General features: G+C 44.6%; 1 protein-coding gene and 1 long non-coding RNA gene across 3 annotated transcripts in view; one reads left to right on the forward strand and one right to left on the reverse strand.

Annotated features, from left to right (window-relative positions):
* LOC143829229 (uncharacterized) overlaps window positions 1–11,468 on the forward strand; it is a 53,137-nt gene extending 41,669 nt beyond the window's left edge. Inside the window, exons 4-5 of one of the 2 annotated variants that reach the window (XR_013228036.1) lie at window positions 9,034–9,185; window positions 11,037–11,468. This is a non-coding gene — a long non-coding RNA (uncharacterized LOC143829229). The remainder of the gene's footprint in view (window positions 1–9,033; window positions 9,186–11,036) is intronic. The other variant, XR_013228035.1, reaches the window with a different exon arrangement.
* Window positions 1,851–23,046, reverse strand: CYBRD1 (cytochrome b reductase 1). The gene is made up of 4 exons (XM_077319733.1): window positions 22,719–23,046; window positions 11,518–11,726; window positions 8,999–9,153; window positions 1,851–8,922 (listed from the first exon to the last, which is right to left on the reverse strand). Exons 1-4 carry the CDS (start codon window positions 22,903–22,905, stop codon window positions 8,631–8,633), a joined length of 843 nt encoding a protein of 280 aa, XP_077175848.1. The 5' UTR covers window positions 22,906–23,046; the 3' UTR covers window positions 1,851–8,630.
* Window positions 23,047–27,179: the final 4,133 nt, after the last annotated feature.

The raw sequence follows: 27,179 nt of genomic DNA on the forward strand, positions 1-27,179 counted from the left end.
TGAGTTTGTTATTGCACATTACAGTCCATTGTATACCATCCATCTTCGGGACATGAGGCTGTCATTGGCCATACTTTTTTTTTTTTTTGCAGTAATGACACTAATATTTTAGGCTTCCAAAATACTCTCACAATTTATACTCCAATGGACCCCAAGATTTCAGGGCATTGCATGGTTACTAATCGATCCTTATAAAACATTTTTTCTGTTCATCCACATGGGCTACCAGAAATTATGGCATTTTGGCCTCATGGATTCCTCTGTCTGCATGCAGATAACACTGGTAACGAGATGGGGTACATGACTAACTAGGAAATGTGTGCAACCCCCCCCCCAAAAAAAAAAAACCACAACAACAACAACTGTGATTTGGGGTCCGGGTCTATTGGACCTGAAAAAGTTTAAATATTTCCAAAAAATACTGGTATGGTATTCAAATCTGAAATGTTTCAGAAATGCAATTTTTTTCAGGTTCTATAGACCAGCTGTCCTCAACCGGTCCGTAGATCAGTCGGTACCAGGCCGTGGCTCCTCCTTGTCCTCCTCCCTGGCTGCTGCCTTGAGGGTTGCCGTGCCACTCTGCCGCCATCTCACCTTTGGTGCTCTCCAGTGCCCGCCATGGCTGGGGCTCCCCCTCGGCGTGGCACTGCACAGCTGCTGCTGGTAGCGCTCCCCCAGTGGGCGATAGGAAGTCAGGGGCGAGGCGGGAAAGCAAGTGGAGCAGGGGCTCAGGCGGCGACATCCCTCAGCAAAAGACTACCCTCCCCCTGGCATCAGTAAAATTGTCAAGTGTAGACCGATCCCTGGTGATAAAAAGGTTGGGGACCACTGCTTAGACCCAAAAAGAAAAATACATTTAAAAAAAAGTCAGCCTAACCTGTGGGCTGGCTTGGTTTCTCCTTAAACCATGCTGCAGAAGCTTGCCCCGGGATCTGCATGTGGCAGGGAGGTCTCTCCGCACACACACAGACCTGGCTGGGAGCTCTCAGCTCTTGCTGCCCTGACCAATCCTGAGCTGGCTCTTCTTGCAGCTCGGTTTAAACTGAGCTGCAAAAGGAGCCAGCCCCAGCTGAGGTGGCATGGAGCTCTCAGCTCCCACTGCCCCGGCTGATGTTCCATATAACTGAAGAAAAACTGGAAGAAATCTTTAGTATACAGGTAGTCCTTGCAGATACCCCCATCAGAAAATAAAGGGAACAGTGATTGATTTGCTCAGGAATCATGACTATGATCCAAGGGCTTATAAGGACAGCGGAATGCTGTGTGGTCTTATATCAACTTAACCTGTTATCGATCAGTATATCACGTTAGCAAAGCCTGATGCTCATTACATGTATGTAAATGTGTTTCACAGAGTCCAACCGTTGTTTTCTTCCCTCACCGTGCCCAGTAGGCATTTGGTAATGTTATTGCTGAGAGCAGTAATTAATGGCTCTTTAGGGCTGCAGGTGCTCATATTTACTTATGCAATCTCTAGTACCAGGATCCACTCTGCACACCTCAACAATCCTTTGGGCTAATGAAAGAGTAAGTGCGTTAGAAACCTATACATGGATTGGTTAGATCTGAGTCCAGTAGCACCAGAACAAAGATTTTCAGGGTATGGGTTTTTGAGACTCAAAATTCCCTTTATCACTTAAATCTAGCTGTTCTACTGCAGAGCGTCACAGCTGCCTCCTGAAACTATACATGGATTGGTTTGGAATTAGTGGATTAATATCAAAAACAAAACTGTTTCCCTGAAGAATTAGGTCTTCAGGGAACAGCCAACAACAGTTTTAGGGAGAAATGCAACTGTGTGACTTGCAAATTTGAAATCTTACATTAATTTAGAAAACTAGGACACCAAGCAAATTTGACACCTTTTATTACAGTATAAAAAAAGAAATACATTATGACAAAAGAAAAAAAAAAGATTGTACCCTTTTGCTCTGCAAAATAAGCACTACAAATATTATGACATTCAAATGGACTCAAGCAAAGAAACTTGTTATAAATTTTTTGGGTGATATGCATCTTCCTATAAAAAGCCTGGTTATAGTGACCGTGTATGAGGCTTATTCTTATTTACAATACTAAATGCAATCATCTGAGATATAGATAATAATAATGTACAATTAACTATTTGAACTAATAAACCTGCTACTATGGCCACTTCAATGTTTTAACATTAAAATGACAAATATACACTTTACCATATGCGTTCGTCAGAGTCAGGCCTTGCCAGGACTTTGTAGGCCTCCTAAGTACTTACAATACAGCCTTGGCTTTGACCACACATCTATTTGATCTATTTAGCATCCTATTTAGGAACAGCATTTGTTCCGAAAATTCAGTGCCATGGAAGCTTACCACGAGGAGTGTTCCAAGGATACATTCTGTGCTCAGATTTTCCACACTGGCTCACCAGAGCACTCCTGCAGCCAGCAAGACATCTGCTCAGGCCTGCAGAAGAAGCTTCCAGTGTGCCAGGTTTACAGGCCTGTTCATTATTAGTACTTCTTTTCTAGTAGGCCTGGACTAGCAAATTCTGCATTTGGATCTCTGTAGGCATTCAGAAACTCAATTTTCTTTTTTTGTTATGGTATACCAGGAGTTTACCCAGAAGTGGGTCTCAAAATGCCTTGTACAAAGAGAGACAAATGGTACATGGTATTGCCTGCCCAGTTCTTATTCACAATTTTGATCTTTTCTGAAAATCATATTGTCTTTCAGGTAAGACATCTGGGGGATTTAGAGCACATACAACATTTCACAATATTTTTTAGAGTTTCCAGTTCTTCTTGGCAAGTAGCCCCTGAAATACTTTTAGAACAGGTCTTCCTTTCAGAGAAGTTTAACAGAATGCTTTCAGAAGTAAAGCCAGCTGTTGATCTTAAACAAGAGGGAATTGCTCAGTACGCTATTTAACATTGCAAAGAACCACGACAGCTTCTTTACCCTTTACAAAATTATGACATAACCTGAAATATTTTTTTACTTTCTTTCATTGTGTTTAAAAATGTTTAGAAAAAAGGCCTCCCTTACAAACCTACTTTTAAGGTGCTTTATGCAAAATGGAATGAATTAATACAGGAAAAGAAGCATTGGTTTTTACGGGGGGCCCCTTCAATACCAAAGGAGCTCAAAACAGCTTACAATCGCTTTCCTTCCTCTCCCCACAACAGATACCCTGTGAGGGAGGTGAGGCTGAGAGCTCTGAGAGAACTGTGACAGGCCCAAGGTCACCCAGCTGGCTGCATGTGGTGGAGGAGTTGGGAATCAAACCCAGCTCTCCAGATAAGAGGCTGACACCCTTAACCACTACCCCAAGCACTGGCAACCACCTGGAGATGCTGAGGGAGAGAAGCAGAGACAATGGAACTGGCAGAGTGCCAATACATTGATCCTGGCAAAAACCTGTAAGTCATATCACTACATTGGGGCAGCTTTAGGATTCACCCCAACATCTGTTGTAAGCAGTTAGAGGAGCGTGGCCCAGGGCAGAAGGACCTGGCCACCATCGTAAAATATGCTATTGTATTGCAGATCTTGTAAAAGTACTCTAACACAGTGGTCCCCAACCACTGGGCCGCGGCCCGGTGCCAGGCCACGAAGGTCTCAGCACCGGGCTGTGGCTCCCTCTCCCCGCCTCCCCCGCAGTGAGAAACTTCCCAGGCTGCAAGCAAATCGGCTGCCAAAGCGGCCGATTAACTTGCGGCCCAGCAAGCTTCTTTCTGCGGGGGGGGGGGTGAGAGGGAAGCGTGGCCGACGGTGCAAACACGCACGTGCGGCAGTTGCGCGTTTGCGCCATGCATGGCCGCAAACGTGCACGCACGCATGTGTGAAATTGCCACGCATGCGCGCTTGTGGCAGCGCATGGCACTGACCTGCTCCGCATGCGTGTTTGTGCATGGGCTGCCGTGCATGCGTGGTGCCCGAATCGCCCTCCTCCTCCACCGGTCCGCGACCTGAAAAAGGTTGCGAACCACTGCTCTAACATATGATCTTAAAATGGATACTTGTGGCGCAGGGTGGTAAGGCAGCGAAGTGCTGTCTGAGGCTGTCTGCCCATGAGGCTGGGAGTTCAATCCCAGCAGCCGGCTCAAGGTCGACTCAGCCTTCCATCCTTCCGAGGTCGGTCAAATGAGTACCCAGCTTGCTGGGGGGTAAACGGTAATGACTGGGGAAGGCACTGGCAAACCACCCCGTATTGAGTCTGCCATGAAAACGCTGGAGGGCGTCACCCCAAGGGTCAGACATGACTCAGTGCTTGCACAGGGGATACCTTTACCTTTACCTTTAGGGATGTACATTTTGTATATCTGAGCCGTAGATTAATTAAAATGCAGCTCCAAGCCAGCTACAAGACCCACACAACTTACAAAATCATAATCCAGCAAATCATTGCAGTGTACAAATGTCCAACAATAAAAACACTTATAAATCAAACATTTAAAACATTATAAAGCTATAAAAATATGTCAAAATTACCTAAGTTAAATTTCCAATAGCAGTTTTGTCATACTTTGCATGCTATGGCACAGTATTTGGCTATTTGTTTGGTCACCGCAGTATTTCCCCTGGAGTGGAGGCTCTTAATCGGAGTAAAAAAAAATAGCCAAAACATACCTTATTGGTATTTTTCAGCTATTCTTTCAGCCAGACTTAGATTGGGGCTGAATTCTGGCCATTCAATGGCCACTTGTAGCTTGGAGAAGGCATTTAAAGGGACTGTGTTCCTTTTAAAGGCCTCCCCGCTTCCATTGAAAGCAATGGAGAATGAGGGCACTTTCTTTGTGAGCTGTCCAATTGGACTACCGGGGGGGGGGGGGTGAGGAAATGCATCTTCAGCTATGATACAAATATGGTGCCCCTACCTCAAAAAACAGCCCCCCCCCAAGCTCCAGATACTCCTGGATTGATTTTCCATTATATCATACTAGATATTAAGCCCGCTGTGGCCAAAATACAGCAGGCCCTAGTATGGTGGAGGGATGGGGTGAAGGAAGGAGGAAAAGGAGAAAAAGAGACAGAAAGAAAGACAAAGAATGGGAGGAAGATAGAGACAGAAGAAGAGGGAGAGAAACAGGTAGCCAGAAAGAGGCAGATGGGAGAGAGGGAGGAAGGAAGGAAGGAAGGGAAAAACAAAGGGAATGCTGGGAGGAAGGGAGGAACAGAGTAAGGTCTGAAAGGGGACTTTGCAGCCTTCTGCCAGGCCCAGGGGCAGGCTCGGCTGCCCCAGGGCCCGGCAGAAGGCTTGGGAAGGCGGCGGCAGGCTTTGAAGGCTCAAGACAGTGGGGGTGGGCTTGGTGGCCTTCTTCCCCAGGGCCCGGTAGAAGGCTCCGTTTATTTATTTACCAAATCCAGATACTGGTATTGGGATTCGGGAATAGTGTGAAACGCTGATATTTTTCTGGTTCAATATACCAACCATCTCCCCCCCCCCCCAAAAAAAAAATACTGTGGTTTGGGGTTTTTTTTTTTTGCATATCCCTAGTGGATACTATGGATAGCAAGCCAGATAATTAAGGGTACTGTACTGTAGTTGGTTTTACAAAGAATTTCCAACATACAAAACATTACATTTTCCAATGTCTGTTAATAGTACAAGCAGAAGTAGCTTCTTTTCTATGTTTATTTGGGACATAGTATCATATGTTTCATTCAATTAAAACGTTTGAACATTAAAGGTAAAGGTATCCCCTGTGCAAGCACCGAGTCATGTCTGACCCTTGGGGTGACACCCTCTAGCGTTTTCATTCAATTTCATTCAATTAAAACGTTGTTTGCTTTTAACATACTACACTGTAAACTTGGAATATTGGAGAAAATGCACCCACATAGAATGGTACCAAAGTAAGTCTCTTAAAGAAAATGCTGACATGTATATAAATGCATGATCTGTGGGGATGTAACTCAAATACACATCAGATTAGGTATGGGCACAAACCTAAAATTCAAGTTCAGTTCAGGGTAGCCCCTGAACTCAGCTGAAATTTCTCTGAACCAAACTGGCCAGCTTGGTCTTCCTTTCTCCCAGCTAGTGTTTGCTGCATCCAGAAGAAGAGTTAGTTCTTATATGCCGCTTTTCTCTCCCCGAAGGAGGCTCAAAGCGGCTTACAGTCACCTTCCCTTTCCTCTCCCCACAACAGACACCCTGTGTGGTGGATGAGGATAAGGCTGAGAGAGCTCTGATATCACTGCCTAGTCACAACAGTTTTATCAGCTATTGTGCTATTGTTTTCTTGTCTATCTTAACAAAAGTTTGATTCACATTATTCATAGCAAGGAGAAGGAAAATACGTTTTTGAGATACTGAAAGTTACATTTCAGTGGAGCAACTTAGTATGCCATCCTAAACAGAGTTATGCATCAGTGGTCTTAGCAGAGTTCAATTCTGCTAATGATGATACTGATATTAATACACTATTTCATCTTTGATATTAATACATTGTAATTATGATCAAGTCTTTGCTCTCAGAAAAGAGAGATTGTGTAGGCCGGCCTTTTTCAAACTTTTGATCATGAAGGAGCCCCTGAAATAATTTTTCAGGCTTCAAGGAGCACCAGAAGTGATGTCAGCTGGCCCCACCTTCCTGTCATGCACCCCCAGAAATGACATGTCACCGCAAGTCACATCACCACCTGCGTTAACAGGCAGGCTTGAGGAGGTCTGAGGAGAGGAGAGACAGGATGCAGCTTAAGGCAGGAGTAGGTGTGCAGGCTCCACCCTCTCCCAGGTTCAAAAACCATGAGAGAACTCACTCATACTTGGGAGGGGAGCTTATGTCCAAGTCCCTTAAGGCAGGAGGGGTAAGGCCATGGACCCGGTCGGGAGCTCCTGCGGACTCCCGGGGGTTCATAGTTTAAGATAAAATGCTTTTACTTAAAATATTATATGTGAAGGTAGTGAAAATGATCCAGTTCTGGTTTGCGTATGTTTCTATTTCTCTTCGTACAATTCTCACAAGTTCTCATTACCAAACTAAATGGCATCATCCAAGAACTACCGCATTATCCAACAAGATGGCATCATACAGAAAGCCCCTTATATTTCCAAAATCCTTTGGCGTCACAGTGATTGAGAAAGCATTTAATTCAAGTGGAGCATAGCTGTGTGATCTATGTTGGCTGTTTGCTGACAGCAGGCTAGGCATAGGGTGATTATTTAAGGCACTCTGTGGCTCAAAAAACAAATAAAACAAACAAAATACCAAAAAAGTATGTAGTTCTTTAAGAGGAAGCATAGGGTATCCATGACTCAGCTACTACCAGTGAGAGCCTCCTCTGACGTTCAAATTTGCATCTACAAGATTATTTTGGAAAAGCTTTGTGCAATGGTTACTCTGGAAATCTTGTCATTGGCTTGGATCCTATGAAAAGGTTTTATGCACACTAGGTAGTCTTTGTGGCACAGCATGCCTCCAGTTTTTTTTTTCACTGAGCAAATGTAAGGTTTTGAAGGTCTTTTCTTCTTCCACGACTAGAAATCTCTGCTGACCTAATCATAGATTTTAATTTGTTTTTAGTTGTGGAACCTAGGCTGACTCATCCTGCTTGGAGCTGCTGGGCTATCCAAACTGGAGAGGTGGTCTCACTTTGCACCAGGACAGTTGTTAAAAATTTTAGATAGCCTTGCCTGGAGCAAAAGGAGGTGTGACCTAACCAGCTTCATAGGATCATAGAATTGGAAGGGACTTCTAGGATCATCTAGAAGAAGAGGAAGAGTTGGTTCTTATATGCCACTTTTGTCTACCAGGAGTCCCAAAGTGGCTTACAATCCCCTCCCCTTTCCTCTCCCCCTAGCAGACACCCTGTGGGGTGGATGAGGCTGAGAGAGCTGACAGTGGCCAAATATTAATGTTCAGTCAGAACAGCTTTATCAGTGCTGTGGCTAGTCCAACCTCCTGCAGAAAACAGGGAATTCACAACTAGCTGCCCATCCAAGGTGACCCCAATTCCATGCCCAGATGATGCCCTTCTGCCCACCCACTTACAACCTGCCTTCCCCCACAGAAGGAGAAGTGTGTTCTGCAGAAATGACTAGTCACAGAACTTGTTTACAGGATGCAAGCCGATATCTTACTCTAGATTTTCAAAAGCTATCTGTTTACACTCCTGAGTTTCTTAAAGTGTTTTATATGGTAGTTACAAAACTCCTTCAAATCAATCATGGTAGTGACTTTTAAGCAAATTCTCTCACAAGAATGGGTCACAGAAGAACGAGTGTCACGTAGAGCCATTCCTTAAAGATGCCTGCTAATATATAGTTTGAGGCAACAGGATTTGTGTCGGTGGAAATCTGACATATCTCTTTTCAGTCCCACATTTACTGGAATTTAAAAAGATACAATATGAAAAGTTATGGCATATATATGCCCTCCAAGAATCACAGTGCTTTCTAAACACCTATCAGTTGCTCTAAAAGTTACATGGAATGGCGAGAGAGGTCTTTGGTACTGCTACACTATTCTGTGGGCTGGATCCAGCCATTTTTTTCCAGTCAGCCTTGTTTAATACCCTGCCCTACTACAACCCCCACCCTGCATGGTCCCATAGCCCTTGCATAGCCTTTTTCAAGGTCAAAGGGGACGCCTCTCTTCCTTTTTTCAACAATGGAAAAGCTGGCTGGATCCAACCCACGGTCCTTACATGGTTGACCTCTGCCCTGCATCATCAAGGTTGTGATTTGGTTTTCTGGCCTCACTTCTGTACGCTGAATCTGGATCCTTGCAGTCTTTCATAGTTGCCTCCTCTTCGTTACTCTCACGCTTCCCTCCGATTTTTTGTTGGATTTTTGAATTTGGTTCCATCGGACGCTTCCAGTGGGGTCTCGTTACCATCCATAAAATAATGCCGCCAAAGAGCACAACCAGAACACCGAGAATGTTGACAAACGTAGCTTCTTTTGGAGAATCTTTGTAGGCAGTCGGTGGTTTCCTTATGAGAAAGAAGATTATTGTAAGAGAGCAAACTAATTGAACATCAATTTTTTTTTTAAGTAAAGAATACTTACAAAGCAAAAATCAGTTTTTCTGTTATTCCCATTAGTGCCGTTGCAATCACGGTTCCAAAGATAAAAAGGCCAGAGTAAACATGGATCGGAATAAGCATTGCCCGAAGATGAGCGGGAGCAAAGGGAAGCAGGAAGATACCAAAACCTAGGACAAGCTAAGAAGAAAGAATATGGAGTTGTTTTATTGGTAAAATTGACTTTTGAAACATTACAGACACGACAACAGGATGTCCTTGTGCGGTGTGGCTGTTAAAGCTATCTTTTCGGCTATGTTGCTAGCTGAGTGGAGAGAGATGAATAGACACAAGGCAAGTTAAGCCTTGTCTGTTTTTTAAAATTTCACAAATGAATTTCAACCTATGTTCTAAGGCTGACTGCTATTAGGTTATCTGAAAGCTATGCAAGTAGGGAACGGCTGTGGCTAAGTGGTAGAGCATCCGCTTGGCATGCAGTAGGCCCCATGTTTGATCCCTGGCATCTCCAGTTAAGAACACCCTGGTGATGTGAAAATCCATGACCTAACACCCTGGAGAGCTGCTGCTGTTCTGAGTAGATAATACTTGCAATAATGGGTTTAAATTACAGGCAGAAAGGTACGGGCTGAATATTAGGATTTTTTTAGATTTTACAATGCGAGTAGTTCAGCAGTGGAATCAGCTACCTAGGAAGATGGTGAGCTCCTCCTGATGGGCAGTTTTCAAGCAGTGGCTGGACAAACTTGTCAGGGATGCTTTAGGCCGATCCTATACTAAGCAGGTGGTTGGCCGGTATAGCCCCTTCCAACTCTGTGATTCTGTGGACTTTGATGGACCAGTGGTCTGATTCAGTATAAAGCGGCTTCCTTTGTTCAGGCATTCAAATCACAGGCTCCTGTTTGCAATTCCCCTCCTTATGTTTATATTTTTCTTAATCACGTTAAAGGGTGTAGTGGTGAATGATTATCTTGAGACGGTACAGTTAAGCTCACAAGATATGCATGTGAATATATTGGACATCTCTAAAACAACCCAGGAACGTATATAGAAATAGCTTATTTAACAGGAAAATAAGGATTACTTAGGAGCCCAAAGAATGCTTTGCTGCAGCTTTAAATTAGTAAAGCTGAAATGTTTTGTTAATAACCTGTAGCAATGAATCTGTGAATCATGAAGTGCTCAGAAGCTGTTGGGCCATTACCTTTATACATGAGTCACCCTATGAAAACATACCTTTTATGAGAATGCTGAATGTCCACTTGAAACTGTTTGAGAAGCGGCCACATAAATGCTCATTGGTGTGTAAGATAAAATGGTTTTCATTCCAAGATCTTAAGGAAAAAGTTGGGGGAGGGGGCACACACTAAACAAACAGTGCTGGATTTTTTTCAGCTCAGTTAACATCAAGATCGTTTCCTTTATAATTTATTATCCAGATTTGCTGTTTAACCAGTTTGAATAAATACTGGTTAATGTGCATTTTTCCCTACAGATTTTTCTGCACATCTCAATAATCTTAAAAGAGTCTTCTAGCAAAATAAACTGTCAACCACTAAAATCCCAGCTAGGACATTCCTTGTGTGCACCTTCAAATTTAATAGGCAGCCACACATTAAAAAAACTGGGCATGAATCCATAAAACTAGCCAACCTGGACATGGGGAGTCAATGCTTATCCTAGAAGCGGTCCTTCAACACGTCATTGTCTTCTCTTTTAAAATGGCTGTCAAACTCCTAATACAATGGAACCATCTTTCTTATGTAAAGTATCTTTGCAGTATTTTTGAGGGGTGAGGGAACAAGAATAATGCTAAATACTTGTATTGTTAGTCCTATTTTGTGTTGATAGTCCTATTTTGTAAAAAAAATTGGCTCTTTTGACTTTGTATGAATTGAAGTATTTTTAGTCACATGGGCCAACGGCAGGTGGCTCTCATGGAGGAAATACAAGTAGAGATGAAATGATGGTTTTTACTGATACGGTTTCTATAAGCAGGATGACAAAAAGGCAGCAACGGTTTGGCTCTGTGTATAATTTATTTTTAATTTTGTCTTTGCTTCCAGGACAACAGAGAAAAAGAGATTTACTGGCGTTTCTCCTTCATGTGGGAATTATTCCAGATTCATTTTCTCTGCTGGGCCTTTTGGAAGGAACTCCCCCTCCCCCCACACACAGTGATTTTAAACGTTGTCTTTATTTCCAAATTGGCAGGGATCTGGTGAAGTCAGCTTTAAGATGCCGGCCAAATCTGTTCCCTCTTCCAGCATGATTGCCAGAGTGAGAAGAAAAATGCATTTTTCAGTTCCAGACAAGGAATTTATACGTTGAAATGCATAAATACAATTTACAGATTTGTATAATGGATTCAGCCAAGTCTGGCTTTCTCAAGTACAAAATCTTGTGTTTTGAACAGCGCTGAACAGAAGCCACCAATTAAAGCTATTCAGCAGAGGCCATTCAGCTGGGAAAGCATATATGGCTAATAAAGATGAAACAGAACATCTTACGCACTTTTAAAATACTGTTTATAAACAAGCGTCTAACCTGTAGAGAATACAGAATGACGGCAGTCAGCCCAATCCAGCTGTGCAGACTGTACATGTTAGGAATCTTCTTAGTGTTATGGAAATCAAAAACAGCCACCAGTGAAATAACTGCGAGTGTCAGAGCAATGGTGTTTAACCCAGCATGGATTAATTTCATCAGAACTTTGCTGCATTTCCAGGTCCATGGCAGCCGGTACACTATAATGGCTGAAGATTTGGTGGTGGTGGTGGTAGTGGTAGGGAGACAGAAAAAGAAAAACGTGCAAATTTAGGGGACAATATAATGGTGACATTTCAAGTCTATTAAAGCCGTATCTCAAATGTCAGAAATTTAGCTATACATTAGGTAAACACCCAACTAAGAAGCCATAAAAATCTGGGGGTGGATGGATTTTTCAGCCTCCCCCTCCCGGCGCAATATGAGATTTTCATGGGATGCTAGTTACTGAATAAGCAGCAGCACCCATCAGTGGAACACTATCAAGAAAAAGGCTCTCTCTCATGGGTCCTCCACAGATGACCTGCTTGGATTAATAGGATAGTCAGGAGGGCCTCTTCCTGTGATCTTAATTCTTGGGCAAGAATATATGGGAAAAGACAGTCTTTCAATGACCCAGTTCCCAAGCGACGTAAGAATTATAAAGGGCAAGACTTCTGCAACTAAACAAAGACCATCTCACGTAAGGAGTTAAAGGAAAAGACTACAACTCACAGGAAATAGGCATGCTTGGTACATAAAGTCCAGGTTCAATCCACACCTCAGCTGGATATTGCAGAGACACTGTACTATAGCAATCATTTGCAAGTGGATTGCCTAGCCCACACAGGAAAACCTATTTCCAAATGACTGCTTTAATGCTATAATGATGCAATATGCAACAAGGTGTAGAGACAGCCTCCACAAATTTGGATGGCGGACCCCCGCTCCAAAAATCAGAGAACTGCTGCCTGTCGGTTATTGCCTAGATGGTTCAGCGACTAGACACCATTATGTTCAACCCAAAGCATCTGGTTATGCAGCCCCATGAGCATTTTGCATGACACAACTGCTTCTGTTTCAAGATAAGAGGGCACCTCTATTTGTTTTTGTGTACTCATTCAAAGACACTCAGCTAGATAACTTTCTTGAAGATAAGGACCTCAATCTAGTACAATGGTAGGCAAGACAGATTTCGGGTAAACCATCTAGAACAGCCTTTCTTAACTTTTTTACTGTTGAGAAACCCTGAAACATTCTTCAGGCTTCAAGAAACCCCAGCAGAATATGGTTGGGAAACATAACTGTGTACATACCCACCTGGGGCACCTCCCCTGCCCACCCAAATCATGGCCATTGGGTTGTTGTTTTTTTACATGACCGTATATGGTCATATAATCTAATACATGTTTCACAAATTTAAAAAATATATTAAAATTAATTAACTCTCATTCAGGAAACTCTTCCAGAGATCTCAAGAAACCCCTTGTTGCTGTTAGTTGTGAACTCGTGTCCGACCCATCGCAACCCCATGGACAATGATCCTCCAAGCCTTCTCATCCTCTACCATTCCCCAAAGTTCATTTAAGCTTGCACCAACTGCTTCAGTGACTCCATCCAGCCACCTCATTCTCTGTCGTCCCCTTCTTCTTTTGCCCTCAATCGCTCCCAGCATTAGGCTGTCCTCCAGAGAATCCTTCCTTCTCATGAGGTGGCCAAAGTATTTGAGTTTCATCTTCAGGATCTGGCCTTCTAAAAAGCAGTCAGGGCTGATCTCTTCTAGGACTGACCGGTTTGTTCACCTTGCAGTCCAAGGAACTTGCAAGAGTCTTCTCCAACACCAGAGTTCAAAAGCCTCAATTCTTTGACGCTCAGCCTTCCTTATGGTCCAACTTTCACAGCCATACATTGCAACTGGGAAGACCATAGACTGGACTAGACACACTTTTGTTGGCAGGGTGATGTCTCTGCTTTTTAGGATGCTGTCTAGATTTGCCATAGCTTTCCTCCTCAGGAGCAAGCGTCTTTTAATTTCTTTGCTGCAGTCCCCATCTGCAGTGATCTTGGAACCCAGGAAAATAAAATCTGTCTCTACCTCAATTTCTTCCTTAGGGTTTCACAAGACATTGGTTGAGAAAGCCTGATCTAGAAATAAGCGAGGTAATCATAATAGAAAATCAATGTAAATATATCCATACTATTTGGTTGACTCTAAAATGTCCGTGCCCTGACCTAGATGGCCCAGGCAAGTTGTGATCTTGTCAGATCTCAGAAGCTAAGCAGGGTGCATGGGAGACCACTAAGGAGTACCAGAAACAAAAACCCAACCTGAAATATAGGTGAGAACTAAAAGGGTTAGGGTTAAAATCCATTTTAGAAAAATATACACTGTTTATTATATTGTAGGAGCTCAGATGTTTACAAACCATAAAAGAAGGTCTATTTGGCACTCATAAGCATTTAAGTACCTACACAAAGAGTGCCAAATAATTTTTTGATCTTGACCTAACACGTTTCAATCAAGCAGATTCAGAGGTCAATTGTACAAATGCACACAGATACAATTAACATTTTTTTAAAACAATTTTCAACAGGCTGTGTGGGAAAAAAGTCTGTTCTGGCTAGTTCTGCTCCTACAAGGTGTTCATAATAGCAGCAAATATTTCTTGTTCCTCCCCTGAATATTGGAAAATCCTACTGTGCTATTATGAACACCTTGCAGGACCAGAACTTGCCAGAACAGACTAAATACTGTAAGTTTTTTCACCCCCTGTTGGAAATTGTAAAAATTTGTTAATTGTATCTGTGTGCATTTGTACTATTGACCTCCAGTGAAGATCTATTTGATCAAAACGCACTAGGTCAAGTTAAAAAAATTATTTGGCACTCTTGGTGTAGGCACTTAGATCTTTTATGTGTGCCAAACAGACATTCTTTTATGGTTTTTAGACCATATAGTAAAGTTTACATTTTTCTAAAACTGATTTTACCCCTAACCTTTTTAATTGTAAGGTGTACATTGTAAGGTGTACATGCCACAAGTCAGAAATCCTGAAAGGGGCGATATATAAATTTAATAATAAATAAATAAACTACAACGTGATGGCACTTTCCATCACCAAAGTATCCTTAAGGTTTTGCAGTATCAACTCATTACATTGCTTTGAAAGTCAATGCTCATCACCTGCTTTATATTTTTAATACCCAGAAAATCAACAGCACTTTAAAGACTAACAGAATGTACCTCTTCATGAGTTTTCTCGGGTCAGAACTTATGCACTAAAGCAGTGGTCCCCAACCTTTTTATCACTGGGGACCGGTCAATGCTTGACAATTTTACTGAGGCCTGGAGGGTAATCTTTTGCCGAGCGACGTCGCCACCGCCGCCTGAGCCCCTGCTCCACTTGCTTTCCCACCGGCGCCCCTGACTTCCTGCCACCCGCTGGGGGGTGTTGCCAGCAGCAACTGCGCAGTGCCACGTCGAGGGGGAGCCTGAGCCATGGTGGCTGCCAGAGAGCACCAAAGGTGAGCCGGCGGCAGAGTAGCTCCTGAGACAGCAGCCGGGGAGGAGGATGAGCTGCGGCCCGGTACCGACTGATCCACGGACCGGGACCGGTCCCCAGATCGGGGGTTGGGGACCGTTGCACTAAAGCATGCATCCATTAATAATAATTAATTGCCATCCAGTTGCAAATAAGTTTTTTTTTAAAAGAGATGAACAAAGGCGACTTGCCATTGCCTTCTTCTGCATAGCAATATCATTAGGCCTGGTTAAATTCCTAGCAGAAAGAAGAAGGGTGATATAACACAAGGCCTACAGTGAAACAAGATCCAATCAAAAGAGCGATCCATTTACTCAAAGCAGGTGTGAGATCCTCCCAAGGAGCATCTATATATCAAAACTAATGCATGAACCAGCACCAAGTACTGAGTTTGAATTCACCAACAACATTCAATACAAGGGACTTAACAGGGACTTTGGCTGCCTGACTCACTATAGGTGCTAGTCATTTGTATTCCTCCCGCACATTAATTTTTTCCTACTATCTCATTTCATCCAGCATTAGATATTTTGCTGCTGCTATTTACTGTTATTTGGTATTGAACTCATACAAAGTCTAAGCTGCTTATTCATTAACTAACGGATTACTTTTCATATTCATTTTTTTAACAGGCCTTACTGTTAAAACACCCCTCCCCCATTTCTGCTGTGTCAGATAATTTTAGGCCACTTCCCATTCCTTTGGCTCCCTTCTTCCCACACAGTTTCCTCCCTAAGTTCCTCGGCCTCACCAATTTTATGTTCATAAGAATGGAGACACAGGGTTGGATCCAAACTGAACACTCTATCAGCAGAACAGAACTTTCCTGCTCCCCCAGCCCACTAGTATTCAGGAAACACTGAATCTGAAGAATTAGGGACTCCAGAAACAATCGGGAGGGGATAAAACAGGAAGGGGAAACTGGCAGAAACTGCCAACTTCGTTTGGATCCAACCCACAATATTGCTCTTCAGCATACCCAAGGTTTACATGCAAATTCCCTCTAATCACCATGGTTCAGCAAGGGGTAGCATTAGTCTGAGTTGATGCCAACATGGTTAAAGCTAAACCATATCCCTTGTGACCAGGGTTCAACCACCTAGTTTCAAGCTCTAGGACAGTCCTTATTACAATTACTACGGGTTAGCACCAAGGCAGATGTAAACCGGTACAACAGTCTACAATACAACTACTAGTATCTGACGAAAGGAGCTTTTCCTCTTGAAAGCTTATAACACCCACCCTCCCCACATCCTGTTGGTCTCTAAGGTGCTACTGGACCCAAATGTCCAATAAAAGAGAAGGGAGAGACGGTGTGAAGATGTAACAGTATACTCCTTAATCTAACGCTAGCTAGAAGATCAGGAATGGTACAATCTCTGCCAGGCTTCTAAAAAAGAAAAATACGTTTTCAGGCTAGTGTATTAGAATTATGATTTTAAAATCCCTCTCTACCTTTCCTGTTCGATGGACCACAGTTACCTTTCTGCTTCAGAAAGGGCCACAGGACTCCACAGTTTAAGCCAGCCACTTGCTGCGTGGCCTGTTGATTCAGGCGAACTGTGAGCTAATGATGGAAGCTGGAATCATGCAAAGGGGTAGGAGGTGAGTGATGTAAAGTAGCGATCCCCAACCCGTGGGCCACGGACCACATGTGGGCCGTCGACTAATTGGAGGTGGGCCGCGAAGGACGCCTTCTCCCCCCACCCCAGCCCTTTACTTCATCAACGATCTGGCAGGCGCACATGTACAGGCTCAGAGCTCCGTGCCTGCACTCGCTGGCATGCTGATGGCTGTGCCTCCCTCCCCCGCCCCAGCCACCTCGCCTCCCTGAGCAGAAGCACCACCTCGGCTTCCCCGCCCCCCGGAGTCCCAGTGCTTAGGAGCGCTCACTTGATTGCCAACGGCAATCCCCCCCCCCCCAGGCCTCAGTAAAATTGTCAAGCATTGAGTGGTCCCTGGTGATAAAAAGGTTGGGGACCACTGATGTAAAGGCACTGAAGCCTGTATATTCAACTCAGTCTTCCTGAAGCTCTGTCTCTAACAGTTCCTTGAGGATGTTGACAAATGCGAAGAATTCAGAGGCTAGCATCAGCTGTAGAGGTAATGTACCCAGCCTGTTTTCTTCCTCTGATCCTTCCAACAGCATTTCTTCCAGCTAAGTGGTTTGGGAGAAATAGGACATGCATATTTAGTTGTTCACAGATATGTGAACAGTATGTAGGCAAATGCTGGATTTGAATGAAAAACCCTGTAAGCATGCATATTTGGACAAATGAGAATGAATTACATTACCTTTAGGACTCTACATCCATATAACTCTTTGAATATATGTCCGCCACGTGCCAAAGTCTATACACATCTACTATATAAGTCACAAAGAAAACTCTGTTCCCAGATGGAATGTTCCAAACATGGACCAATGTATATTTCTCTGTGATTACAGTAAGCCCAATGTTGACATTTTAAAGCTTCCCCCCTCCAACTGCACATATGAATTTTGGCAATTTCACAGATTTATTTTTGAAGAAAAGCATATTCAAATTGAAGAGGCAGCAGACTTGTGCCTTAAGTTTGTAAAGCTCGCAAGAAGGAAACTAGTTTAACCTTAGCTGGTACTATAATAAGAAACAATCTTGTGAATGTTTGTTCTGCCATGACACATTCAATGGAGCTTATTCCCTTAGCAAATCTGCACAGTTCTGCCATGTTAAAGATAATCTGCTCTTTATTATATGGTCAACTGACCATTTCCAGTAATGCAATAAAGTCACTTGAACAGACAGGGCTTGAAGAAGAAGAGTTGGTTCTTATATGCCGCTTTTCTCTACCCAAAGGAGGCTCAAAGCGGCTTACAATCGCCTTCCCTTTCCTCTCCCTACAACAGACACCCTGTGAGGTGGGTGAGGCTGAGAGAGCCTTGATATCACTGCTTGGTCAGAGCAGTTTTATCAGTGCTGTGGGAAGCCCAAGATCACCCAGCTGGCTACATGTGGGGGAGCACAGAATCATAGAATCATAGAGTTGGAAGGGGCCATACAGGCCATCTAGTCCAACCCCCTGCTCTACGCAGGATCAGCCCTAAGCCCTAAGCAGCATCAGCAGGATCAGCCCTAAGCATCCTAAGCATCCTAAATTGAACCCGGCTCGCCAGATTAGAAGTCCGCACGCCTAACCACTACACCAAACTGGCTCTCTTGTACTATTTATCATCTGCCCTTCTTCCTAAGACCCAAGATGGATTATTCAGTGTCAGTCAATGCTATCAGTAGGATGTGATATCTAATAAGCAATATAATAGGGCTGATGTAGTAAGATAACAGCAGTGTGAAACAAACATAAATTATTAGACATGCTATGTTAAACAATGCAGAAAATGGTATATGAGATATAAAAAATCATTTTATCATCCAAGACCTAATCTCAATAAACAGCCACTCTTAATAATATATTATCCCTAGTGAGAAAATGTTAACTGGATCTTCTGCTGTATGGCTTGGTAAGTAGATCAAAGTGAAGCAATTACTTAGTTGCAAAAAACAAACAAACACATATGACTATACTCTCCGATATCCCTTTTTTGGAGGGGGAAATCAAGTCATAGCTTACTTATGGCAACCCGCTAAGGTTTTCGAAACAAGACATGTTCAGAAGTGATGTGCTGTTGCCTTGGCTTCCTTAGTAGGTTGCCCATCCAAGTATGAACCAGGGCTGACCCTGCTCAACTTCTGAAACCTAACAAGATTGGGATAGCCTGGATTACCCAGCATTCCACACACATAGGATAATCCACTTTCAATGTGCTTTGGCAGCTGGATTTTCCTGTGTGGACCAGGAAAACTTTTAAAGTGCACTGAAAGAGCATTATCTATCATGTGCAGAACAGGCCCAGATCAGGCTAACCCCCCTATACTACTGCACAGGCAAAAACTACTACATGAAGCAATGTGCTTGTAACAAACCTCCGGGATTGTTGAAGACAAATCTTAACAGTGTGCCAAAATAAAAGTTTCATATTTTAAGTCAGGCTTTTTCAGTGAGGGTTTTATGAAAACTTAGGGTTTCGTGATGGTCCTGAAACGGTTTCCTGAATAGGTGGCTGTTAATTAATGTTTAATATATTTAAAAAATGTTAAACATTTATCTGGTTATATGACCATATATGGTTATGTTGACCCCCCTTCCAAAAAGGCCAGTGATGGGCCTGCAGGGGGTGGGAAGGGAAGGGACCCCAAGTGGACGCTTACAGAGCTATGCTTCCAAACTATATTCTGCATGATCACATCACTTCTGGGGGTTCTTGAAGCTTCTGGAATCTCTCATCAGTAAGGCTGCTTTAAGTATCGGAAAGCTTACATTTAAAAGGTCAACAAGATCTATGTACCACAATGTACTTATTCTACTAGTCTGTTATCACAAATCCTTTGTTTGATTAATGTCCACGGCTTTCTCCAAAGGCTAAAACAATAATACTAGAATAGAAAATCCAGATTTAAACATGTTAAAATAACAATACTATATCTGACATAAAATTAATTCTTTTAAAGAGAAAGATGTTTCCAGTGTACACTTTAATCCCTGGGGTGGGTTACAGATGTTGAACACAGATTGATTTTCACATTATGTACAGTCCCCTAAACCAGTGATCCCCAACTTTTTATCACCGGGATCCGGTCAATGCTTGACAATTTTACTGAGGCCGGGGGGGGGGTAGTCCTTTGCTGAGGGACGTCACTGCCACAGCCTGAGCCCCTGCTCCACTTGCTTTCCCGCCGGCGCCCCTGACTTCCCGCCACACAATGGGGGGTGCCGCCAGTAGCAGCTATGCAGTGCCACGTCAAGGGGAAGCCTCAGCCATGGCGGCTGCCAGAGAGCAACAAAGGTGAGCCAGCGGCAGAGTGGCAGGGCAGCCCCCGAGGCAGCAGCCAGGGAAGAGGACGAGGAGGAGCCACGGCCCGGTACCAGCTGATCTACGGACTGGCACCGGTCCCCGAACCTTGGGTTGGGGACAGCTGCCCTAAACAATGTACTGTTGGCAGGGATTCTTAATTATCATTACAAGTAACACAGGTGAATAAACACACAAGGAGAACAGTTTAGTTTAAGGGTATCAGCCTGGCTGAAAACATTTCCCACTCAATTCGACAAAGCAGATGGGTGCAAAATAACCTAGAACTCAATACTCCCTTTTGTTCTCTCACATTCTGGATGTCAATTTTATACCATCAACTTGCGCAAAGCATTTCCAATCTCTGTTATGTTAACAGTTTATCTGCCCTTCAACAACACCTCAAAGAAACTACTCACAAAGTCCCTCTTGCTCAAATTGCGTATTTTTTTTTATGTTGCAGAATCACCATACCACAGCTTTGCAACTGTTTCTTTTCTTGTTCACTGTTTTCTTGGAAGATACAACAATTAGAAAGCTAAACAAGGATAGGTTTAACATTAAGATATCAAGTACAGCTTAACTAACAGTGAAGAGACCAAGACAGACTCTAAACGCCCGGGGGGGGGGGGGTTGAACAGTGGTATTTCAGTTAATAAGTCTTCCTCCCCTCATTCAAGCCTCCTTCGGTATATCTAAGGAATACATTTCAGATTTAAACAGTGTTTTCTTTCTTCTAAGGCAACACAATAGTTCTAAGAGGAGGAGCTGAGGACTGCCAAGCCTCAGTCTCTAGGAGTCTTTCAAAAGCAGCAGCCGTTAAAATTTTTAGTGCATCTCTGTTGACTTATGTACCAGCCACAGCCAAATTAAGACATGCTGAGCTGCATAAAGTTTAAGAGGTCTGATAGTATTATCAAAGCATTTGGAATTGTGTAGTATTTAAAAAAAATATTTGGAGGCCGCTCATAACCTGAAGCCCTTCTGAGCCGGTGGGGGTCTTTGGAATCCTGACAGGGTAGTAGCTACAACCACAAAATGGCTGCCCCAGAAGGGCAGAAACTCTGCTGGGAAGTGTCCCACGACTTTCTAAAAAGACCAAGAAAGGTGTCGAGAGGTGCTATGACACCCACTGGGACCATTTTGTGGAGCCCTACACCAAGGTATAACTTAACCTGTACACAAGTCCAGGTATTATAATAACTCTTCTTCCTAAAGCTTCCAGATAATACATGACTGAACCATCCACATTTGATGGAATACTGGTTTTGCAATTGCACAAACATTGATGACATTGTTGATCCAGGACTTTCCCCCATAAAATGCCTTCCAATCTTATCACTTGGAGGCTATGGAGGCTTATCCTGAGAAACGTTTGAGCAGCACACCTCCCTCCCTAACCCAACCTGTCTCCATTTTCTCTGTCTGCCCTTCATATTTCCTTTTTTCTTCTTCTTGATTCATGCAGTTCCCAAACTACACAACTGATTTCACAATTTTTCCTCCCAGTTCCTTCCTCTAGCGAAGCTCTGTATCTCAATTAGTCTTCCATTTTTAATCTTTGATTCTTGTCTAATCGACTCTCCAGCTCTGCTTTTCCTGTTACCTGATCCAATGAAATCCATTCGGTATTATGTGTGTATACCTTGAAGCTTGATTTTCTGATTGCTTAAAACACACACACACAAAGATCCATAACAGGAAAAGAAAAAACAAGAGGTGTAGCCATTTCTGCCTCTTGTACAAACTAAAAGGTTTGGGGGGTAATTTTGCAGCCAAAACACTATGGTATTGTGGTATAAACTTTAGCAGAGTGGAGCCCCATAGTGGTTGCATGAAGATTTAGATGCCTAAAGTATTTTTAAAGGATGAAATTGTATCCCTCTGCATCTAAGTAGATTGTCTTTTTTTGCTGGGTTTGAACAAGTAAACAATCTTCTCACAGATTTGGGGTTAAGTGAGGCACAGCAAGCCACCCAAGCAAGCCAGGGGGTTGTGGGATTCCTAAGCATAGCAATTTTCAACCACAGCTAAAATTCTTTGCGGGGTTCAGCTACAAATGCCAAAGCACTTTCCCGACTAAGAGTCCTGTCATTCTTTCCTCTTCCAATACACCAGTTCTCCTTGTCACGTATTTCGTGTTTTTTCTCCCCTTGAATTTAGGGCCACATATAATATATGGAGTCAAATCAACCCACAATTTATAAGCTATGTCAAACTTTTTTTTTTTAATACAACAGGCATTTACACAAACAACGATTGAAAGGGGGAGATCTGTGCAAATGTAAAGACAGCGTTTCTGCGGCCCAGCCCCAGGGCTGCTGAGGGAAAAGTTAAAACTCTTTATCCCGGCGCGCAGGTGCTCAGGGGCGGCCGTCCGGGCACCGCGCCCTCCTGCTTGCCCCGCGCACCAGGGCTCGCCGGGAAGCCCGAAGAACCACGACTGCCCTTGGCACCCGTCCGCCTGCGGGAAAGCGACGCTCCTGAGAAGCGACCCACCCCAGTCTCTCTCCCCCAATTCCAGCTTCTTGCAACAGACGGAAGCATCGGAGACCGCAGACCGAAGTTGCGAAACGACGAGGCCGTTTGCTTTTTGGATGAGTGAGATGCGCGAGCCCTGAGCATGCCTCCCACCCCCCCCCCCCGCCCTTCAGTGCCTGCAGACCCTTCCCTCCGTGCAAGCCACCTCCCGTCCCCCGTCCCGTCGAAGTCGAGGAGGGACTTCTCCCCATGCCAGCCGCGCGGCCGAAGTTTCCCGCCCAGGCAGCTCTGCCTTGCCCGCCGCTACGCACCGATGCCCTGCACGAACACGAAGCCCGTGATCATGAGGACCGGGTGCCAGTTGAACTCGGCCTCGGCCCCGTCCCAGGCCAGCCCCTCGCGGTAGTGCAGCACCCAGACGAGGGCGAAGACGACGGAGAGGAAGCCGAGCAGCAGCGCCGAGCCCAGCAGCGCCAGGAAGAGCCCGTAGCCCTCCATGCCCCTCGCCGTCCCGGCCCGGAGTCACGAGTCGGCCGCCGCAGACCCAAACAAACCCCCTCGGCGGGCCGCGGGGCGGAGCGAGGCGTCGAGACGCTCCGGTCCTGCCCTCCCGCCGGCAGCGGCAGCAGCAGCAGCCCTGGCAGGCGCCGGGGAGGGAGACGCCGGCCGCCCGGCCCGCCTTTTGGGGGCGGAATCCCCTGCGGGTGACTCAGCCCCGGGGTGCAAAAGGCAGCGCGGGGAGCGGGCGAAAGCAACAGGCGTCGGACCGTGCTGCATTGTGCTCCGACGTTTGGCTTGTCTCGCCATGTGTCCCGTCCCTGTCGCCGGTCGTGGGGTGATTCCCTCCAGACCCGCCACTAAGAAGTCGCCTTTCGGGGCTCTCCAGCGGCGCCCTTGGCCTGCTGTCATTTCTGGCCCGCTGCCTGCTCGGGACCGATTGCACAGCCCTCGCGGGGGGAGAGCGGGCGGCAAGAGGATCGCGGGGTTGCCCGGGGCTCGCTGGGGTGGGCCTCCGCTAAAAGCTAGCCTAGAGCAGGGGGTGTATTTAATTCAGTTCACAGGCAGATAATTTATAGACTGGAGCACTTTCCGTGGTTACGTGGTCTGGTGTGGTGGTTAAGAGCTTCTAATCTGGGTTTGATTCCCGGCTCCTCCACGTGCAGCCCGTTGGGTGCCCTTGGGCTAGTCACAGTGTGGTTAGAAGCTGTTCTCACAGGGCAATCCTGTCAGAGCTCTCTCAGCCTCACCTACTTCAGAGGGCGTCTGTTGTGGGGAGAGGAAGGGAAGGTGATGGTAAGTCACTTGTTGACTCCTTCGGGCAGTGAAAAGCAGGATATTAAAACCAACTCTTCTTCTTTTGGGTACGTTATGTGAGCAAATTTTGAGTCCAGGAGTGTGAACTTGAGTTTCAACAGTAGCACCTTACACCTTAGCAGCGTAGTGTCACGGTTAAGAGCAGTGGCCTCTAATCTGGCAAGCTGGGTTGGATTTCCTGCTTCTTTATATGCAGCCAAATGGGTACCATTGGGCTAGTCACAGTCCTGTTAGAGCTGTTCTCAGAGCAGTTCCTCAGGGCATTTCTGCACCTGTTAAATATAGTGTAATGTTTGCCAAAAGAAGTTGCTATATTCCAGCCCCTCCATATGACATTGCCAACATCCAGTAACTGGCTCGCTACATCTTCCATTTTAAGGCGTGAGTTGGGGAATCGCATAAAGTGGATTCACCAACCTATTTAGCATGAGCTGCCAGAGAGTAACCAGCAGAGGGAAGGCATGGAGGTTCAAATACGCTAAAGTTGCCTGCCTCTTCCCGCCCTCGCCTCCTTCTTCCTTGTTCCCAGGGATGGGAATTTCTTTTTAAAAACTTCCAGGAGCAATGAATAGGCAGACAAGCATGCAGGCAATGCCAGAAATAAAAGATTTTTTCCCCCAAAGTTGTAACACAAGGCATGCCTTTCCAAAGTTTTCTCCCCCCCAAAAAAAGGAACAAGATTCATTTTTAAAAGTATCAAAGGACTCGTGATCCCATAAGGAGTGGCATTCAAAAAGCACAGAGCAGTATGACTTTTGAAAAAATTGGCGGGCATTGCAGGACCCTTAAAACATGGAGAAAGGGGATTGGTTGCCTGGATTGATAGACAGGCGGAAGCGCGTTGCTCTCTTCCGCCATTCCCAACAGCAGATGTGGAGGGTAAGACTCGTGAAAAAAGAAGGCAGACAAAGGTAAGAGCAAAAAGGTGAGGGGGTGGGAGGCACCATACGTTTTAGTGCTACACCATTCAACTGGCATAATTTTGCTGATGTGTGCAAATTGCCTCAGAGTTCTCTCAGCCTCACCTACCTCACAGGGAGAGAGGAGGGAAAGGAGATTGTAAGCTGCTTTGAGACTCCTTCAGGTAGTGAAAAGCAGGGTATAAAAAACAACTCTTCTTAAAGACAAACAAGATTTCCACGGTCCTGAAGGGAGCTTTGACACTGGAAAATTTATACTCTGGAAATCTTGTTGCTGGCCTTTAAGGTGCTACTCGATCTTGCTCTTCTTCTGTTGACCAGCAGGGTTACCTTTCTGAAACTGGCTTCATGAGGTGCATAATGTGGGTTTCTTCAGCACGTACTGAAATTTTCATTCTCATGTAGCTGGATTCAGACTATTCCCTGCCCACATATCAAGCAGTGTTATACATGTGTACAGATTTTGATACCTCCCACGTTCGGCAAGAGTTCCTGTTTTTCTTGTACCCTTCCTAGTGCCAGTTTGGTCGATTCAGCAATTTTGTGTAAAAAGGGGAACCCACTTTGAAGGTCCATAAGCCAGAGCACTTCTTCTTTCTGGAAATACATTTCGCTGTGCTTTGCCCAAATTTTCCAGATATGTAGTAGAAACTGTTAGGGGGAATCCCGTCTGTTTTCGCTCCCTACATGGGGCTGGTTTCCCGCTCATCCCAAACAACCTCAGCCTGTCTTTCTTTTTTTCCTCTCTCCAGGCAAATATCTCCCTTTTCTTGCCTCTTGGCTTTTTCTTCCACTTTCTGTTCATTGGTAGCTGAGCAATAGAACAGCACCCGTTTTGTTCAATACTTAAATCCGTAAGTTCAGTGCAAAAGTTTTTGCAGTGCAACAGCTCAAGGACTGTTTACTATTTCACACAGACAATCAAGGCATATAATACTCTGACAATGAAATCCATTTCCTGCTTGTACACTGATTGAGAGTGTCCTAAAGCAACATCCACATCAGGACCTCCCCAACCTTTCTGAGCCTGCAGGCACCTTTGGACTTCTGACAGATTCTGGTAGGCACAGCCACAAAATGGCTGCCACAGAAAGTAAAGCCAGTGACAAAATGGCTGTCTCAGCCTAACAAGGGACACAGTGAAGATCTTTGTGCTGTGGTAGCAACTGGTGTCCAAGTGACGTTTTAAAATCTGCAAAGTCAATCAAATCCCCTGGTTTGCCATGCCCACTTTCTTAAAAAAAACACACACACAATTTGGCTGGCATCATGAAAGGTATCTGGAGATGCCACGGTGCCACAAAATGGCTGCCACAGGAGGTAGAGCCAGTGACAAAATGGCTGCCTCAGCTTAACCTTCCCAGGGCTGGTGCTAGCACTTGGGTTGTTGCCAGCTAGGCCCCCTCTCCTTCCCCGATAGTGGGAGGGCACAGGGTTAGAGTTATTTTATCACCTTGTTTGTTGTGGTTTTTCTGTATTGTATTGGTATGTTATTTTAATGGGGGTTTTAATGGGTTTTAATGAGGACTTTGTGACCCGCCACGAGCCATTGTATGGGTGTGATGGGATATAAATCAAATAAATAAACCAAATAAATAAATAAAATAAATAGACGATAAACAAACCAGGGACATAGTGAAGGTATTTGTGCTATGGTAGCAGCTGCCGTCCAAATGATGTTTTGAAATCTGCAAAGTCAATCAAATCCCCTGGTTGACCGTGCCCACTTTCTTATTTAAAAAATCAAAACAACTTGGCTGGCATCATAAAAGGTATCAGTAGATGCCACAGGCATCACATTGAGGGCCCCTGATCTACAGCTTCTCAACTGCAAGTGTGTGTGTGAGAAAGAGAGAGAGAGAGAGAGAGATGTATGTGCCAAAAGTATGCTGTGTGGGCTTCCTGAGTACTTCATCTCATAGGCAACAGATGCTTGCAGTTGCGACAAAGGTGGTTTTTTTTTTCTTCACCAGCAGGACTTAGACAGATTTCAGGGCTAAATTTCACCTCTGCGTAATGTTCCCCCCTCCTGGTATATGTTATAAAGCAGGCAATTAACATCAACTAACATTTGACCAAACAAGAACAGTACAACACAGAGATGAGTGCTGGAGCACATGGGGACCTTCCTTGAATGAAAGTCAATATGCACAGCTCTGCCATCTTGTTATCCTTCCATTTTTTTCCTGTTACACCATAGTCCTACAGACTACGTTTGCCATTTTGCAGCACAAGAATTGGTGCTACCACCATTCATAGCACTACAAAAGATGGTGGCAGTTCCAGTTTCACACACACACACCCAGCCACTAGTTTAGGCAATAGAAATTCTCAGTTCGAGGGGATTGGTTTCCAGAAAGGGTTTCCATTCAAAGGGCTGTTTCTCAAGATGTTTGCTGGGAAGGAGCCATGATGGTGGCATATTCTGAACCTCCACTCTGTGCCAGAGGTTAGGGGTGGCCAGACTGTAGCTCTCTAAATGTCCATTGATGATTATGATGATTATTATTTATATACCACCCTTCCAATATGGCTCAG

The sequence above is a fragment of the Paroedura picta genome, chromosome 2, assembly GCF_049243985.1.
Source record: "Paroedura picta isolate Pp20150507F chromosome 2, Ppicta_v3.0, whole genome shotgun sequence".
Lineage (NCBI taxonomy): Eukaryota > Metazoa > Chordata > Lepidosauria > Squamata > Gekkonidae > Paroedura > Paroedura picta.